This window comes from Lontra canadensis, unplaced genomic scaffold (assembly GCF_010015895.1).
Source record: "Lontra canadensis isolate GAN:19392208 unplaced genomic scaffold, GSC_riverotter_1.0 scaffold4, whole genome shotgun sequence".
Classification (NCBI taxonomy): domain Eukaryota; kingdom Metazoa; phylum Chordata; class Mammalia; order Carnivora; family Mustelidae; genus Lontra; species Lontra canadensis.
The window spans coordinates 44,109,535-44,128,812 of record NW_022630998.1 but is presented as its reverse complement, the minus strand read 5'-3'; the positions used below and the strand labels follow the sequence as shown (position 1 = coordinate 44,128,812).

General features: G+C 40.8%; 1 protein-coding gene and 1 long non-coding RNA gene across 5 annotated transcripts in view; both read right to left on the bottom strand.

The window, feature by feature from the left end:
• Positions 1–5,922: 5,922 nt before the first annotated feature.
• On the bottom strand, positions 5,923–10,709 carry LOC116862468. The gene is made up of 3 exons (XR_004381641.1): positions 9,770–10,709; positions 8,256–8,352; positions 5,923–6,518 (listed from the first exon to the last, which is right to left on the bottom strand). It is a non-coding gene; the product is annotated as an uncharacterized LOC116862468 (long non-coding RNA).
• A 303-nt stretch (positions 10,710–11,012) lies between these two features.
• The window catches only part of ADAMTS6 (ADAM metallopeptidase with thrombospondin type 1 motif 6), a 289,783-nt gene continuing 281,517 nt past the window's right edge, over positions 11,013–19,278 (bottom strand). For all 4 annotated transcript variants that reach the window (XM_032849701.1, XM_032849711.1, XM_032849696.1 and 1 more), the window contains one exon: positions 11,013–12,582. In XM_032849701.1, coding sequence (XP_032705592.1) covers positions 12,473–12,582 — 110 coding nt within the window. In that variant the 3' untranslated portion in view covers positions 11,013–12,472. The remainder of the gene's footprint in view (positions 12,583–19,278) is intronic.

Sequence of the window (19,278 nt, the reverse complement as noted above, 5' to 3'; positions counted from 1 at the left end):
CAGTTTTTCGTGGATGGCCGCCTTTGTCATCCCTACAGTGGCGGTAGGCAGGGACTTCTGCTCTTGAATTTCTCTGTTTTCCCCAGAACCACCTATTCAGTCCCTCAGCCTCTTATCCCGATGATGGAGAGTACTGAGTATTTCAGGGTTTGGTTGACTCACTCTCTTTTCTACATACCACTGACGACAGGTGGAGGCAAAGTTAGAAGCTGTATCAACCTGTGGGCTGAACCAGACTTTTCTTCAGGTATTATTCTTCAGTATTGATGGCAGAAAATTGTCCTGCCTCTCTAGTTTGCTGCTGGTAAGTTTTTTGTTTGTTTGTTTTTCATTCTTTTCTGTTCTTGTTTGTTTTATTTTGTTAGGCAAGAGGGGAAGAGAGCTTCTATCTTATTGCTTCATTCTGTCATCTTATCCTAGAAAACGGTTTCTTCAATTTTTGCTTAAAATTGTAATTTACCTTCTATAGCATTTCTGGGGTGTGACCTGGCTAAAATATTGTTTTAAACTTATTTGTAGGCAATCACATTTTTCATAGATTGTCAACATAGTAAAAAGTTCATTTTAATTACACTAACAACTCTCACTGGGAGCTGTTACAATTTCCTTTCTATGGCAAAGCCAGTTCTGTGGGTTTGAATACCTTTGCTTTCATGAATAATTCAAGAAGGCAGTTAATAAAGATGAGTAATTGTTCATATGCAATTGGGGGTAAAATGATGGGAGACTATTCATGCTTTGCTCAACAGAACTATGATATCATTTGGCCAGGCTTCTTCAGGCTCCCTTGCAATGCAAGAAGACTTTGAGGGTTATTTACACAAATCTCTGCTCTAAACTTGGATGGAACTAAATAAAGCATTTCTTAGACTGTTAGATATATGCTCAACAGGCTCTGCAGACCTCAGCAAGGGAAGCTTTAAATGATTAGTTCCCAAATATCGGGCTTCACACTCAGGCATGCTAACTCCAGATGAGGCCTTCATTGACCTAATAGAGTCCCTTAGTCCTACAAAACGCTGATCTGCCTTTGCAGCAGAAGCAGCTTCCAGTAGACACGCAAAAATCCTGCGGATTAGGGCGCCTGGGTGGCTCAATCGGTTAAGCGTCTGCCTTCGACTCATGTCATGATCTGTGGGTCCTGGGATCAAGTCCCACATCAGGCTCCCTGTTTCACGGGAAGCCTGCTTCTCTCTCTGCCTCTGCCTCCCTCTCAATCTCTCTCTGTCTCTCATGAATAAATAAAATCTTTAAAAAAAATACTGCAGATTGTGTCTGCCTCCTTGGTGCTAGTGTATGGAGTGTGGCTCAGTTCTGGTTGTTGCGTCAGAAGGGAAAATTTTGGGTAGTCACTGAACACTCTTCTTCCTTGAAACTGACATATCAGCAGAAATGGCCTCTTCTCTTCCCTAGCTGCTAGCTCTTCTGTGTGTGCTCCTGGAAATGCTGTCACTGTCTTACAGATGAAGGGAGCCATGGACACTTAGAGACAGGCAAAGTGGAAAGGTAGGAGAGGAGCCCCTAGTCCTCCAGGACCTTGTAGCACAGTGGACTTCACTCTGGAACTGTCTTGCCCTTAGTGTTTAAATCACTTATTTAGTTTTGTATTCTTGTAATTACAAGTCTTATTTGAAAATACGTTAAATACAAAAATAAGGACAATGTAGGGACATCTACTAAAGTGAAGTGGAATGTATTCACTTTTTTTGTAGTTAAAATGTACCTTCTTTTAGAAAGGTACCTTTTATGGCAATAGCAACTGATAGATTTCTTTTCTTTCTTTTTTTTTTTTTCCCAAAATATCCTTACTTGGCAAAGTAAAATGTTAGCAATTCTACATCAGTCTCCAAAGTAGTTTTGAAATTTTACTGGTCCATGAAATCTGAAAGTCTGGGAACCACTGCACTGACTTGAGAAAAACTCATTCTTGGACTAGGACTCAGAATTGGTTTTTAGCCCAATTGCTTTCCTTTCTGGCCACTCTTTACATCCAGGACTTATGAGTCCAACTCTTGCCCCTCACTTGGCTTCCTGCTTAGAAAGAAGACAAAGGAAAGAAAAGGGTAGTTCACTAAGCTTTAATTTTTTTGACCTTGACATCACTACACTATTGCTCCCTCCCTCTCTCTCTCTCTCTCTCTCTCCCTTTCCATACACTCTCCTGCACACCGTCTCCCCACATACACCAACACATGCATGCACAGAAACACACACACACACACACACACACACACACTTTCTATGGGGATGAGTGCTTTTCTTACCTGTATTCACCATTTGTTAGAATTTGCTCTATTTGTTGTATTGCTCTCTTTCTCCACTATCCCATATAAAAAAGTCAATCTCTGGAAAGCTATGTGCTAACATCACTACACTTCCCTACAAAAATAACTTTTAACTGCACATTTGATTCCACATTTGAGACTGGTTACAGTTAATTACTAATGGTTACAGCTGGAAATTTTGCAATGGCGTTGGAGACTGAAGGGGAAGTTTGAGAGAAGTTTCGTCAACCAGGGTAGCTTTTGATGTGCTGATAGTAAAAAAAAAAAAAAAAAGTATATTTATATATATATATATATGGCTGAAGTCATTTGCAGCAACAAGGCAGTTACACCAAGGAATGCATCTGATGCAACTAAGGCTCAAAGCAGCCATGGTCAGAGTGGCTAAAGGAGGATTTGTTTTTTCCATGAGTTACTTGTTTTTGTAACAGTCTTCTGGGACCAACAAGCAAAGACCTGGATGTTCCTCTTCCCAAATGCGATTTGCAACAGAGAAGCAGTACAGGCACTGGTGGTAGAAGTTGTTTTCTCATAAATCCTGGTCTTCTGCAGGTCTGCTAGGCTCAACTTGCCAGAAGAGGAATCTCTCAGTATCTCCCAGTACACCCCCGCACCCTCTCACCCTGTTTCCTCCTCTAGAAAATTAATAATGATGGGATGACAAGATAAGGGACAGAATGCACCTATAATCCTGCCTGGAATAGAGCCCATAATAGGTGCATGTGACGTGGTATACCCAAGTATGATTACCCGTGGTATACCCAAGTATGATTACTTTCCCCAAGTTTGAAGACAGTATTGAGCAAAGTTAATTTGATGATGAAAATATAAATATCTTATTACAGTTCTTAGTCATTTTTTTAAAAGAGTCTTTATCTTCTAGAGATAGATTCCAAAGTATTTAAAGATGAAATGACATGATGTCTGCTAAAAGAAGCCACAGTAGAGAAGAGTAGATGGAAACAAGATTGGACATGTTGATCACTGTGGAAGCTGAGTGAAGGAGGCATCGTTTAAACTAGAGTCTCTAATTTTACATAGGTTTGAAATTTTCCAACATAAATAAGAAACAAACAAAAGTTGGCAATTTCTTGCCTAAAGTAAAGAACATTAAATCACATTATTTTCAGCAGCATAAGAAACACTTCGCATCCCTCCGCATCCTCTGCTCTTATAGAGGACATTGTATGGAATAAATACATTATCGCTCATTCTTTTCTTCATTAGAACTCCCTAAAAGGACCTTATCTCTCTGTTTTATCAGGGTTTTTCTCCTAGTCAATTATCAGCAATTAAATTATTATGAAGTCGACAAAAAAAGACCAACCTGGTTAAACTATTTGGGGTGAAAATGTAAACATGTTTAAAGTGAAGTTTTCTTGATTCATAGTGACAATGGACTCCAACATGGCTGTCATTGTTAATATTGAGAAACAAGAATTCCTGGCCACCCAAGAAGGCCTTTTAAAGTTGTTTAGGGAGAGAGGATATGAATTTAAAATGATTTGGTTCTGGGGAGGGGGGTTAAAAATTGTGGATTTTAAGGCATGTTCCAGCAAAAAGGTTGGGAAGGTTTTTTGATTTGTGTCTTGATATATATGAATAGCTGATTTGTAAAAAAAAAAAAAAAAAAAAAAAAAAAAATCCACAGTGAAAAATCACACTTCAAAGTTAAAAACCGCTATCCTCTTCCAAAGCCATACTCTCAGAATTCCTTAAGATGGTGGTCTCCCCATATGTTTTAAGTATCTGTTTATACATCATTAGCAATTTCTTTGAAAACCATAGGAGGAAGACAAGCCAAGGAGGAAGACCCTGGAAACTGGATTGTTAGCCCAACACAGCCAGTTAATCTTGAAATTATCATTTCTCAGGTTTGTCTCGCAATTATCATTTAAGCAAATGGGAAATGTTTCAAGCTACACAAATGGAACACACGTAGATTTGTGTAAATCAGGGCACATTTGTAGGAATGCTGACTCAGTGATGAAGAGGCATATTTCCAAGTCTTGCACACTCAGCCATAGCTTCATTAAGGTTGCTGGCAGACCTTGGTTAATTAGCCCTGTGGAAGGACAGTTTTTGTTTTGTTTTGTTTTGTTTTTTCTCCAGAGACTCCAGGAAGGAGAATTCTCTAAGGCTAGCTGTTTGCTAACTTCAGGGTCTGAGAAGTGGTTTGGCTTCCTGGATGGAAGGGTTACTCATTCCAGGGAGGTCAGAGATCTTTCTTCTCCCTAACAGATAACATGCCTAGGTCCAGTTTTCCAGCTAATTTTAGAATTTGCAGTAGTAAAACATTTAGTGAAGTGTTCATTTTAAGTTGGATTATAAAGCAATGCCTATAGTTTTTAGACAAAACACCAGCACTTTTGTATACAAACAAGTGAAATCCTTTAAAATAGTCACTCAAAGTGTATTTGGAGCTCCTTTTGTGGTATCGCCTGGGGTCAGTTTGTAAGGCACAGTATCATGCCAATCATGCCAAAATGATTATATGTAGATTACTCACCAGATCTGGTTTTCAGCTTTTGCAAAATGCAAATGGATTCTACCCTGGGAGATTTAACAATTTAAAAGCTGTTTTGAATGATGATTTTACTCTCAAGGTGAATACAAAGTAATCTCCAGTAATTACTCTGAGGGAGAAAATTCTCATCTGGAGTATTAAATTCTAATGCATTGATTTTAAAAATAAATAAATAAATAAATAAATAAATACCCCCCCCCCCCAAAAAAAAGTCAGGGTCGCCAGGCTGGCTCCGTTGAAAGAGTTTATGGTTCTTGATCTGGGGATCGTTAATTCTAGCCCCAGGTTAGGTGTAGAGATTACTTAAATATGAAAAAATAAATAAACTTAAAGAAAAGCCAGACATGAGAAATGGTTGGTGCATGTAGTTTCTCCAGTTGAGATCAGATGGGGGTTGAAATAAAAGTGTGTCTCAGGGCGCCTGGGTGGCTCAGTGGGTTAAAAGCCTCTGCCTTCGGCTCAGGTCATGATCCCAGGGTCCTGGGATTGAGCCCCGCATCGGGCTCTCTGTTCGGCGGGGAGCCTGCTTCCTCTTCTCTCTCTGCCTGCCTCTCTGCCTACTTGTGATCTCTGTCTGTCAAATAAATAAATAAAATCTTAAAAAAAAAAAGTGTGTCTCCCACTATTTCCCTCCAGCAAGTCTGACACATTGGTGGGAAGTTGGACCCTAAGCATAGTAGGTAATAACATCTTCCTAGCCCAGCCTACATTCAGAAAATCTTCAAAACTATATGTGGCTCTAAGTTATTATCTTGTTTTAAAAGTTCAATATATACTTTCTCTTTTTAATCTCAAAATAAAATATTTAATTTCTCAACTTTGCGTTTTTTTCTCAAGTTTAAAACAATGAATCATATTATTTCTTATTGCAGTTAGTTTGGCTGAAATATCTTCTAGTTTTGCTACCCCCTTTAATTCAAACTCATATTTTAGCCACTTTTGTAGGTGTTTTTTCAGTAAGTCAGATAATATTCTTTTATGTAGTTATTATCTAGATATCTAGGACAATTTCCCAGATACATTTTTTTGAAGGTGAGTTGTCCTCCTTTGTTTTTATATTTAGATACACAGTACCAGGCGATTTTTATATTTACAAAACTATACCCCCTCTAAAACAGGAGCTTAATGTCTAATCATTTACATCAGATTCATTTGAATCATTAAAAACAAAACACCCAAATTGATGATGGGAAGAGAACAGTAAGTGTTGTGATTGTCTTTCGACCACAAAAACATTTCTTAGTGTACTGAAGCTTTAGTTTTCCTTCTCCTCAGGAGTTGGGGCAGAGGGGCAGAGGCACATGAGGTCCATCTCGCCAGGCTGATTCAGGCCAGTGCAGCTGCTGGCCTGGGCACAAGCGTGGGCGGCCACCTGTGGCTCCCAGCACAGCTGTTTGGTAGAAGGCCAGCCAAAGCCCAGTCGGTGGGGTGGAGGCAGGTGGCCAGTTGGGCGGCCAGTACATTCTGGCATGGGCTGAAAGAACACCTGGTTCCACTCTGTAGACCCACCGCAGAAGGTCAAGGAATTTGTTTGCTGGCAGCAACCTGATGGTCTAGCTCTGACTGAAACAGAGAAACCCACCTTTCTTGAAACTTACCCGAAGCCAACACAGGAATCATTCTGCTCCAGTTGTGTTGAAATAGGTCAGTGAGGCCATCTGGCATGTCTGGAAATGGTGTGGGGGGCTGTCAGACAGGAACAGGCTCTGTGATTCAAAACAGGACATTTCAGGGGAGGTGAGAGCTTTCTCTTGTATTTGGCTGCTAATTGCCATTGCAGACACCATCCACCCTTGAATATCTCTGACCATCATTTTCCTCCTCTTCCCATGAACTCTAACTACATGCTTAGAAACCACTTTGGGTCCCCATGTATAATTTTATCACCAGACATAGGAATTTTCATAGGGAACATCACTACCTACAGAGACAGGAACCCTAAGTTCACCCTTTCCTGACCCTTGAAGTCCCACCCAAGGCCTCAGGCCCACTGCTTCCCAGGAAAAAGAACCCGTTTCCTTTGGTTTGGTGAGTCACTTTCTCTCTGGTAGAGGAGCATCCTTCCAAATTTCCCAGTCCCAGATATAGACCAGGCAGCAACCTGCCATGTGCCAAGATGTAACACTTGCCTCACTGGTTCTGTGACCCTTGACAACTTACTCAACCTCTCCAAGCCTCAGTTTTGGAATTTGTAACTAGGGATTAACAGTATTGTCCTCATAGTTTTGTTGTAACCCATCCAGTGAAAGGACATATGTTATGTGCCGAGCATAGAACATGTGTACAACAGGTACTCAGCAAATATTGGTAGTATAAATGAATGACCATGGTTCATGCCACTCTCTAGACACAAAGAGGCCATACCTGGTCTGGATTGGCTCTGGGCTAGAACTTCCTGCTGGCATCTTTGCTTGGGATTTCAAAGGACTCATCTCACAATTATTGCCCGGGCCCATAAAGTAGCCTGCTATGCACAAAAGCCCTTGTGGGGGGCACAGATCAGGCCTTTCCAAGAATTGCTCTCGCCTTCAGCTAGGAGAAACCTCTACTGTGAAGCCTTTAACCTGAAGAAGGTAGTCTGACTTCTGGGACGCCCGTAGCTGGTGGGATAACTTGCCCCTCTGATGTGAAACATCTCTAAGGTAATGTATCCAAGCCAAGGTCCAAGATCAGATCTCTGGATTGAATTTCACAAAACTTAAAGACTAGAACAATGAAATCTTGACCGGTCAGGCACCACGTTCTGTGCCCTGAGGTGAATGGGAATATTCAGCCTCCCTAACCCCTGAACTCTGGACATCAGGTACTATTACCCTTGTGTGACTGCACAGTGTTATTCCAGTATAGATAGATATTGCCCTGGAAATTGTCTTTCATCATCTATGCAGCTCAAGACCTTCAGTGGGCTAATAGAAATCATCAACCAAGAGACAATACAAACATAACCTTGGTTCCCCACAGAGTGGAGCCAGCCCTCAAACTACAGTTTGATTTCGGGCCTCAGATACTATCTGTGGATGAAACGAGGGACAAAGAATGCTAGAAATAACCCTCTGAGAAAAAGATGGAAGACCATTTTCCTTTCAAGTCACAGTTTGGGGTTTTCAAGTCTGAGGTACAAAGCCATTGTGAACAGCTGTTCTTTTTGAAAACATGTTAGTTTATTCCACACATTCTGATGATATGAATGTGACAGAATTCCAAACACAGCTTATCTGTCACTTTTTCATTCAGGGACTAATCTTTTCTCTTTCTTGCAACCACTTATTTAGAATTTTCCAGGCCTCCTGGACTGTGACTTTTTTTTTTTCCTCCCTGAATTACATTTTCCCCCTTTCTTTTAAAAGTAATGAATATTATCCTAGTCACACCAATTCACACATTTTTGTTACAAAGATCAATAACCAACTTTCTTCCTAATTCACCTGAAAAAGAAATGTCACCTGGCCTTTTGGAGCATAAACGCTTAAGGATGATCCTAGTGCTCTTTGGAGAGTGGCAGAGATCTCCACAAGGGTGGATTGTCCTTGGATCAGGGCCCTAAGTAGGAAAGTACCCTTTAGATATTTCAAAGGGAGAAAACAGTTAACTGGAAGCTTAAAAACAACTGTAAATAAACAGACTCGCATCTGAGGAATCTAAGCTAAGGCAAACCTTATTTCTCATTATTTCCCCCTTCCCAACCTCTAGCAGAACTACCCTTTGCAAATCCAGTGTGAAGATGATACAGCTGGTCCCACAGTCTTCTCATTCACTGAGACTTCATAATACTCCAGCCCCTTTTGACTCCTAGAATGACCCTGAAGAAATACTCTCCAAGACTATTTAATCATCGCACCTGATTTCTTCTAGTGTATCAGGTTGAATGTGTGTGCGGGTGGATACAGAGGTAAGCAGAATGAAGCACAACCTGCCTGGGAGTTCCACATCTTCTTATGTAATTGATGAAATTGTCATTATGAACATACTCAAATAGCTAAACATGCAGGAGGGTTACCTTCATTTTAGTTGATGAGTTTTAAAAATTGCTGAGTTACCTTTGCATGTGACAGTATACGCCAGCTCAGCAGTGGCTGAACCATTCATTAGTTTAGCCTCAGAGGAAATGTCTGAAGGTGGAAAATTATGTCCCTCATGTTCCTATGCTCCCTATTGAATTTAAGTAGAAAGATCCTTCTTCAAGTGTCAATACTTTTGTCCAGCACCTTTTCCACAATGAAATATCTTGCAACCTCTTCTATGCTAAAGAATTTACATGGAAAGCAAAAGAAAGAGGGAGGCAAAAGAGTCATGGGTCAATCAGGTCTTCCTTTCCAGGGTTAGAATAGCTGACTAGTGGCCTCTGGGGATAAAGATCCACCAGAAATACCCAAAGTCCTTATATTTAATAGTACTGAAATAAAAATAAATGCAATCTTTGAGGAGGGTAATAAGGATACAACAAATTATCTCAATCCTGGATACTACCTGGATAATTTGGGTAGTGTAGTGTGGTATCCAAAGGATAGATTCCTCCTACTGCAAGTTTAACACCAGCTTTTCAGGGAATAGACAACTTTCATCTGAATCATTCTTACAAGCTGAATTTTTATTTTTACTAAATTATCTATGTTAAAAAAAAAAAAATCTGTGCCTGGTGTGGAATTTCACTCCATCAAGTGTTACAATGATTTTCTCATTTTCATTACAAGCAGGAGAATGAATGTAGGACAAGTGTTAGGAAACATGGCAATAAATTAGAATATAATTTACAAGAGCAAAAAAAAAGTAACAGTGTACCACATTAATACTGAGTATAAAATAATAAGCAACAACTAATCACAATAATACAAAGGTAATTTCATTCTGTATTATTAAGGATGCCTATGTGACATTCACTCCAAAAAATTCCTAATGAAATGGACTGTTTGGGGAGTCATATGTATCTTAAGGGCTTTAATCAGTTGGGTATATTTACCTTTCCTTTTTTGGCAGGACTTTTTGCCAGTGGCAGATACTGCTCTCAGTCATGGGGTACCAGTTTCCTTGGGACTCCCTAAGTAGTCCACATAGCACAGTACTTTGGAGGGACTGCCATGGTGGCTCAGCCTCCACTGACAATCCTATTGCTATTATTTAGGAAGAGAGCATATCACGTAGCCATGTGGTTGACTGCACAGTTAGCAGCGGTATTGTGATGTGCTGTAGAATACGATTTGTATCCCCACTCAGGTTTAGTCCTGTTACATGCTGTGCTTGGTTCCTTCTAGCGGAGTAATCTGATGCTGCGCCTGGAAGCCCTCTGCTCCTGGCCTTGAGGCTGGTGCACACTCCTGAGGGAACACTAGCTGTCCCCTCTTCTAACGTTAGTCAAGGGAGCCCAGGGCAACGGTCCTCACAACGTTAGTTTCCAGGTGAGGTGTAGAATAGACTTAAGTCAGTAATGTAAGAAATCTTTTTGGAATACAAACATGAGCTGATATTTATGTTGGGGAAAAACAGATCCTGACAGGAAACCTATGCCTAAAATGCCACAAAAAGTACTCATCTTTTATTTACTTCACCAGGACACATTAGCACCAAGTTAACTGCTCTTTGCAAGGGACGGAGGGAATTCAGTGCTGGGGCCATGCTGCTCATGGGCTGCCTCCCCTTCACTGAATAGATGGTGCTTTGGCTCGTCTTTTCAGGGCAGTATACAGAGGGGCCCTGGCAATTGTTGTGTATCGTCAGTAGCTTTCTCTGGCAAGCTCAGGGACGTGAGCTATGGTGTTGAGAGAGAAAGCAGGCGAGAAAATAGGGATGACCACGACTGAGTGTGCAGAACATCCCGTGCTGACTGTCCATAGCAAATCTGAAGTTTAGGTTGGTTTTTGAAGTCTGTGAGTCTCTTTTCCTTTCTGAAAAAAAAAAAAAAACAAAAAAAAAACCAAAAACAAAAACAAAAACAAAAAAACTAACCTCTACCTTAGGTCACGGCGTAGCTTATACACCTGACATGTAGTTTGAGCACACACAGTGACGGGTTTAAGTCAAACATACTCTTTAACTGCAAGGAGTATCTTTACAAAGTAGCCATTTGGTTGGAGTTTGAGGTGTCGGTGTAGCACGGTGTACACACCTGTAGGATACAAAGCACATTCATCAAGAACCTGCTGCAAGCTACAAGTGTTCAAGTACAAAATACAAATAAGTACCCTCTTTTTTTCCCTTTTCTTTTAATCCCACCATTGAAGATTTTGATGGCCATGACACGAAATTACTTGTGGATAGGGAAAATATGAGCTAGCCGATTTAATTTAGGATTCTGGATTTGATTCTAGAATTTGACTTGCCCAAGAAACTTGGTTTCACATTTGATTGCCATTCAGAGTATCCATAAAAAATACAAAATAGTTGGTTGAGTGACTATTAAAATTATGCTTTATGATCTTTAGGCTTCATGAGTTTTTCTTCTTTGGTTGTTATCCCTTGCCTACTTTAAAACTCACAGAAATAGCACATTTATGTGCAAGCACACTCATCTAACCCACACACTCAAAAGCGCCCGCACACACACACACTTGCTTTCATATAAATAAATGCCCTTCTGCCATATCAAAGAAGGGACATCTGGAACCCATCACAATTGTCAGCAAAAGGGTCTGCCTGGTTGTTACTGAGCCAGTCTATCTTTTGCACGGCATCATTTCAGTAAGCTCAACACGCGTGCAACAGTCCAACAGGGCAGAAGCTGTTCTGTGGCCGGTGAGGATGTCAACACAATTGAGTTGGGGTGACCCAAAGAAGAACTGAGGCATCCTGTGTGATGGCAGCAAAGGGCCCGTTTCTTCGGTCTCTACCATACCCCTGGTCTGGCTTCTGCATGAAATCGAAATGTTTTTCTCTTAAAGTTTTAATGGAAATCTCAGCTTCACTTGCACAATGGCAAGTTGGCCACAGTCTTTTAGCACAGGATTTATAGACTCGCACAGCTGCAGTAACTGATGCACTGCCTTCAGCTAATTCCTTCACTGTTGTTCGGTTTAATATAGTTTATATATGGCTCACAGCAGTGTTCAGAACAGGGGGGTTATTCCTAAGGAAATTAAGTGGAATGAAGAAAAATCATACGAACTTTCATTACTTTTGATTTATAATTGCTCCTTAAATTACAGTTAAAAGCCCATTTTAGAATTTCAGTTGTGGTGCTGTTGTAGTGAGATAAAGTATAGTAAATATTTTTAAGCTATGACTTAAGATTTCTGAATCTTCTTTTACTTCCATAGTTGACCAAGTCATAACAGCTACATTTTAAACAGTTTTAAATACAAATGGATTCAGTGTCATTGCTAAGTCCATAATAAAAATTATCTTAATGGTCCAAGGAGGTAAACAGGCTATTGGATTTACTCGAAAGAACACAGACGTTTCATAGTAAGCAAGTCTCCCTGTGTTGTTTGGATCTCTCCGATCTGGCATTCCCTCCTTAATACTGTGTCCAGCACTTTGGATCAATAAATCCCACTTCACAGAAGTTAAAATAATATTGAAATCCTGTCAGCTAGGGCTGACCAGTGGTTACGTTTTCCACAGGGTAATGCATTTGCAAGGACATCAATCCTCTTCCTCTGGGTGGCTCTCCTTGATGGACGCATTTCCACGATGAAATGACAAGACGCTCTCTCTGGCTTTCCGTGGGTCAGTGTCCTTGGCAGGTCTTACAACACATCTGTCTGAAGTATGCTCGACTACAGAACTTGAACTTCAGCACCAGTGGGCAATAAGCCACTTTGTTCACATCTTTGCACTCTAACGAATGGGGGCAGAAAATGGAAAACAATTAGAGGCACATAAACAAGTGCATAAACAAGCCAATGGGACTGTGTGTTTGGTCAGGTCCCCCTTGCACCAATCCACCTTGGCTTCCACATCCATGTGGTTTTTGTTTTTGTTTTTAAGCATACCCTGTCTGGTACAGCCTACCAGAAACATTCTTTTGATAGATTTTAACACAATTAAAAAAAAAAAAGATTGCAAGGCTTTTCTCCCAGACTTTTATAAGTATGGTGCATGCCCACTGTGTCTTGAAAGAATTACCATTTGTTGGGATAAGTGATCACTTTAGACAGCTTGGAAACATGAGTCATTTTTCTTACAGCGCTTTTATTGCTTCTTTCTCAAGGGTTATTTTATTCGGCAGTGCAAGGTTATCCAAAATCAAACATGAGTTTCATTGTTTGATACCAAAGTACACATGTCTCAAGAGAATCTCTGCATCTGTGAGGCGTGGGGATGGGCCTGGGTGAATGAAAAGGATTGCTGACAGTGGCCTAGATTCAGCAACTACACTAGACAAAGAGGAAAACTTTGAGGGGTTGGCCTCAAATGGCAGCAGTCTGTGGGTTATGGAAACATGTAGAAATGTCTTTTTTTAATTTGGAAGTGAGACATGGCCTTCTTTTTTCCTATGTGTATTTTCTCCTCAGTGCTAGAATTGCCACAGTTGAGGTCTGCAGTTCTTGCAGCCAGAAGGTGAATAAATGATTCTTTCTCCATCTACCCTTGAAGCTGGTTGCAGAAGATGGGGCGAAGGGGCCAGTGTAGAGACAGGCACACCAGTCTTTGATCCTCAGCACCCCTCTCACCACCACATGACCCCACTACTTCTAATAATGATATTCTTCTCTAGTCTTCTGGTCACTTTTATCTGGGGATTTTAAAATACTTTGTAAACCTAGTAATTAAATTTCCATATGCCTCCCAGAATCAAAGTTCCACCCTCATTTTTCCAGGTGGTTATACTGAGGCATCCTGGGTAAACTGCTGAAGGTAATTAGAATCAGGCAGAACCCTGGGTGAAGTTCAGTGTAACAGGACAGTTTTGTCATTGTTGCTTGCTGGGTTATTTGCAAGTTTTTTTTTCCTGGCTTCAGAAATCCAGTGAAGTTCTAAGAGAACTTCAGAAGGCATATATGATAAACTTGAAGAATTATATGCGAAGGAATGGGAAAGTTTTCCATTATTATTGAGAAGTAAGGTAACAATTTTATTGATCTCACATTCCAGTGAAACACTTAAATTTTAAATGGGAACCCTTAGTCTTCTGTGAATATAAACGCTGTCACCATTGAACTTCTTTACTCACAATTTGACTTACAAAGAGAGTAAAAGTTAGAAATTTGAATAGAAACTTTCCGCACTAGGATTCTCAGTAAATGTAAGTTTTGGCTGAAAGAAGGGCAGAGAGAGAAGAAAATTTTCTTTAAACGTTGTACTAAAAAAAGAAATCAGATGATATTTTATGAATCAAGTATGAATATGAGGCAAAAAGATCTCCACATATTTTAATTTGAAGGTCACTTGGCAATTTTTTCTTCCTTTTCCTGTCATGACCAGTAAAAAGTAACCAAAACAGGTATAGACTAAGAATATTTTCATGGTGGTGGGGGGAATTTTTATCCATGTTACCAAAAGGAATATATTGTCAAGGTAATGCAGTTATTAAAATGATGAGAAGGGCTCCTGGGTGGTTCAGCAGGTTAAGCATCTGCTTTGATCCCAGGGGCCTGGGACCGAGTCCTGCACCAGGCTCTCTGCTCAGCAGGGAGTCTGCTTCTCTTTCACATTTTCCCTCTGTGCTTTCTCTCTCTCTCTTTCTTTCTCAAATAAATAAATAAATAAATAAATAAAATCTTTTTTTAAAAAATGGGAAAAGTCGGGGCGCCTCGGTGGCTCAGTGGGTTAAAGCCTCTGCCTTCGGCTCAGGTCATGATACCAGGGTCCTGGGATCGAGCCCCACACCGGGCTCTCTGCTCAGCAGGGAGCCTATTTCCGCCTCTCTCTCTCTCTGCCTGCCTTTCAGCCTACTTGTGATCTCTGTCTGTCAAATAAGTAAAATCTTAAAAAAAAAAAAAATGAGAAAAGCCAACACAGTATCATTCATCTTTAATTCTAAATCACCATCCTGGGGCTCCTGGGTGGCTCAGTGGGTTAAGCCTCTGCCTTCGGTTCAGGTCACGATCCCACGTTCCCGGGATCAAGCCCCGAATTGGGCTCTCTGCTCAGCAGGGAGCCTGCTTCCCCCTCTGCCTGCCTCTCTGCCTACTTGTGATCTCTCTCTCTGTCAAATAAATAAATAAAATATAAAAAAAAAAAATCACCATCCTAATGAGGCAGCCTGCCAGCAGAGACCACCCCCCCCAAGTTGGCAGCGGGCTTAATGGGATCGCATCAAGTACAAAATAAATTTTAGCCAAAATATAAAGATCATTTAGTTGAGAAACAACAGAGAGAGGAGGACTGGTTGCTTTAAGGAAATAAAATGAGAAGCCAGGGTGCCCTGGTTTAATCCTAGTTTTCTCATTTACTGACTTTATGCCTCTGAACAAACAGCCTCTCTGTGCCTGAGTTTCCCTCTATGTAAACAGGGATGATGAGAGCTCTTACTTCCACACATAACACATCTATCCTATGATGCCACCTGGAGCAGTGCATACACAGTTTGTCAGCACTTGATAAATACAAGACATTGAATTACAACCATTACTACCACTATTAGTTATTATTTCGTATCACCTGATGACAGTAATATATAGATTACTGCTGGCGCATTATTTAGATTACTACTGAGAAAAGGCTGTCCTATTGACCTAAGTCAGTATTTTCTGGGGTTCAGTTTTATTGGGAGATTCATTATTCCATTTTTGGAAGAGTTGCTGCTAGTCTAGGAAAATACTGAGATGAGCAAAATACAAGCAAATACATAGATTTTTCTTTTAGATTTAGACCTTGCAATCCAATTCTTTGACAGATAATAACTAATGAATAAAATATTCATAAGTTGTTCCTCCCTCCAATTACCCCACCATCCACCCATCCAGGCCATTACAAATATACATAACTTGAGATTCAGCTTCATGCTGAAATGAGAGGACTCTACTCATCATGCAGAGGCCCAGAGCACAGTCCTTTGGCCACAAGCAGTGTCTAGCCTCGGGGTAGGCTGGAAGCCAGCAGCCAGGTTGTCCCTCTCTGAACTTTTCAATACCCCTCTCAAGTTAGTTGTCGACTAAGTTGATCCCAACCAGCTTGACTGAAAGCAGGAAGTCATTTGGGCCTTGGGAGCAGGATCAAGCTTAGAGAGGCAGGCACGCCTGAAGAACACAGGCAATGTGCCTGCCCCAGCACTATAACACAGTGGTATGGTGTGGCAGATCTGGAGTGAGCCCTGGGAGTGAATTCTGGAGCTACTTCCTCCCTTATTTGATTGTCCTGGGCCAAGTTCCTTTATCTCTTTGAGCCTCAGTTTCTTCATCTGTGAAGTAGAGACCTGTGACAAGACCTACTCATAGGATGTGGTAAAGTGAGGCACACATGACATAGTGCTTACAAAGAGCATGTCCCCCGTTCCTCAACCCTCTCCCCTGGCACCTGGCACAGAGGAATCACTCAGTCCCTTAGCTCTCGTTATTACCACTAACACATCTGCCTCTGAGATCAACCATTGTGTATAATGTCTCTGGGATCCCTAACATAATGTACCTAGGCTCTCAGGGAGGGTTACACATTAGCATGCGTGAGCAAATTAACAAAATATATCAAACAGAGAGCAGGTAAATCATAATGGTATAGGGTGGAGAGAGGATGGGGGAGAAGCCAGGGTTGAGAATGCCAAGACGGGGACAATAGGCTTTGATGAGACATTAAAATGAAGACCTTGGGGCTGCCTGAGGACATGTAGCTTTGATGCGCAAAGGAAGATCCCTGAGGAAGACCCCATTCCTACTTCTTGGTTTTGCCTTCTAGAGACTGCACAGACAGGGAGACTCAATCTATTTCTATGGAAATCCATTTACCAGAAAAGGTCAACCATGACTGGTCTTTTATTCTCTGCCTTTTAATGTCATAAGAGTTTGATACAGTAACGATCACATTAAAAACAATTTATTAAGTGCCTCCTATGTGCCATGAATTGCCTGGCGATTTTACATACTTATATATCTAATCCTTTGATGTATATAAGACATCAGATTTACAGAGATGGTAAAACTGAAACTCACAAACATTAGGAAAACTAGGCTGGTCACACAGCTAGTCAGTCTAAGAGCTGGGGCTTGGATCCCTCGGTTTTGGCAGCATTCTTGGTGGCATGGAACTACAAAAAGTTTTCTGCCTGTTAAGACTTCTGTATTCTTGGCAGATACCAAACGTCATGAGTCAACCCTTGGTGGGATCATCACCAGAAAATTTGCTTTGCCACCTTTAAAAAGGGGAATTAAAAAAAAATAACCTACACCCGGTAGGGGGCTCAAACTCATAACCCCAAGATCAAGAGCTGCATGTTCCATTGACTAAGTCAGTCAGGTGACTAGAAAATGAGTAGGTTTTTTTTTAACAGGTATTTGAAATAGCCTAAACACTTTTCTTCAGCTTTATCCTCCTCCTTCAATTATGTAAAATGACATAAGTGAAAGGTGATTTGAGACACACCAAGAAGTTTTAAATTCCCACTATTACAGAAAGCTGAATGTAATCTTAACTATATTCGGAAAAGTTTTAAATTATACTGGGCCATTCAGCCCATCTGCTACTTTTTAGCTTACCTAGAGAGGATCGACTTGTTGAGCTCTTGAATTGACTCATTGACATTCTGCTGATATAGTCAAGAAGGCTTAATTATAAAACTTACTAGCCTGCTTCATTCTCAAAGCCATTAAAAATATGAAATAATGTGGGGCGCCTAGGTGGCTCAGCCGTTAGCATCTGCCTTCAGCTCAGGTCATAATCCCAGGGTCCTGGGATCAAGCCTGGCATCAGGCTCCCTGCTCAGTGGGAAGCCTGCTTCTCCCTCTCCCACTCCCTCTGCTTGTGTTCCTGCTCTTGCTGGCTCTCTCTCTGTCAAATAAATAAAATCTTAAAAAAAAAAAAAAGAAACAATGTAAGTGACAAATCACTCAATTCTATACCTGAAATTAATATTACACTTTATGTTAACTAACTGGAATTTAAATAACTTAAAAAAATCTTCTCACCCTTGAATTAATACACAGTACAGCTTACTATTTGTGATAAAAACCATTCTGGAAAAGCTCTGCATAATTAAACCACAGTTTCTTGCTGAAATCAAAATAATAATAAATGTTCTGTTTTGGTTTCTGAATGATCTTCAGTAGGCATCTATTTCTAGATAATCTCTAAAATATCTAATAACCAAAAGCTTCTGTATACCTAAGTAAAACATAATCTGTAAATAAACTATTATAGTAGGAGACTTATTAAAAGGTCCCCTTTAGGGACGCCTGGGTGGCTCAGTGGGTTAAAGCCTCTGCCTTTGGCTCTGATCATGATCCCAGGGTCCTGGGATTGAGCCCCTCAACGCATCGGGCTCTCTGCTCAGCAGGGAGCCTGCTCCCCCCCTGCCCCACCCCCAGCCTGCTTCTCTGCTTACTTGTGATCTGTCTGTCAAATAAACAAATAAAATCTTAAAAAAAAAAAAGGAATCGTTTAGGTAGAATATTTTTGCAATATAATTACTTTTTAATTAATCTATTTGGAAGGTTTGGTCTTCACTATCATTTTCTTCATACAGATACACTTATATACTGCTTTTTAAGTAGTGGAATCTAAGTCAGCAGGGTCAAGGATTTTAAGATGAAGGAGCTTGATTTTTCTCTTCTACCATCATCATGTACCAGCTAAGTACTGTCCTGGAAGAGAAAGATAACACACTCATTCTACCTTTTCTCTTGTGAGGCTATGGGAAGACTAAGAGGTCCTAGCATGAGGTTTCTAGGAAATATTTTGTGGACCTAACTAGTCTCTTCTTTTTTATATCCCACCTCTCCCTGAAAATAAAATATCACTTTATTCAAGGCCAGATATTTCTAGTAGGGAGAACAATTTATGGAGTATTCCTTAATTCTTCTCAAGGACACTTGGGAGTATATCAAGGGCTGAAAGCCAACCCCTATGCCCCACAATGTGAACTAGACCCATTATTAGAATCTGAAGTAACCTGCCAGGTATGCTAGAGTGGGTCTCACTGGTAATCTGGATTTTGGTAGAGTTGAATGATAAGATGAGACAACCTGTTTCACAGAGAGGGGGGAAGCAGGTTCCCCGCTGAGCAGAGAACCCAATGTGGGGCTTGATCCCAGGACCTTGAGATCATGACCTGAACTGAAGGCAGAGGCTTAACCCACTGAGCCACCCAGGCGTCCCTCTTTCCCTGGTTTTAACACATCAGATGCCACTTTAAATCTCAAATCCAGAGCTGTTTTGTTCTAGGGGTCTGATGAGATTTCTGGAGCTGTTCAGGCTTTCTCTGAGTTGTTCATTTGAACAACTTTGAACAGCAAAGCCACTGTTAGACAGCCTGAGCTGGTAAAGCAATGCACATTAACCACACCTTTCCTGGGTTGATTACCAGCTTATGGCACACCAGGAATTATTACCTGGCAGCAATAAATGCTAGATGACAGAGAGGCCTGTGCTATTGAGAGGCTG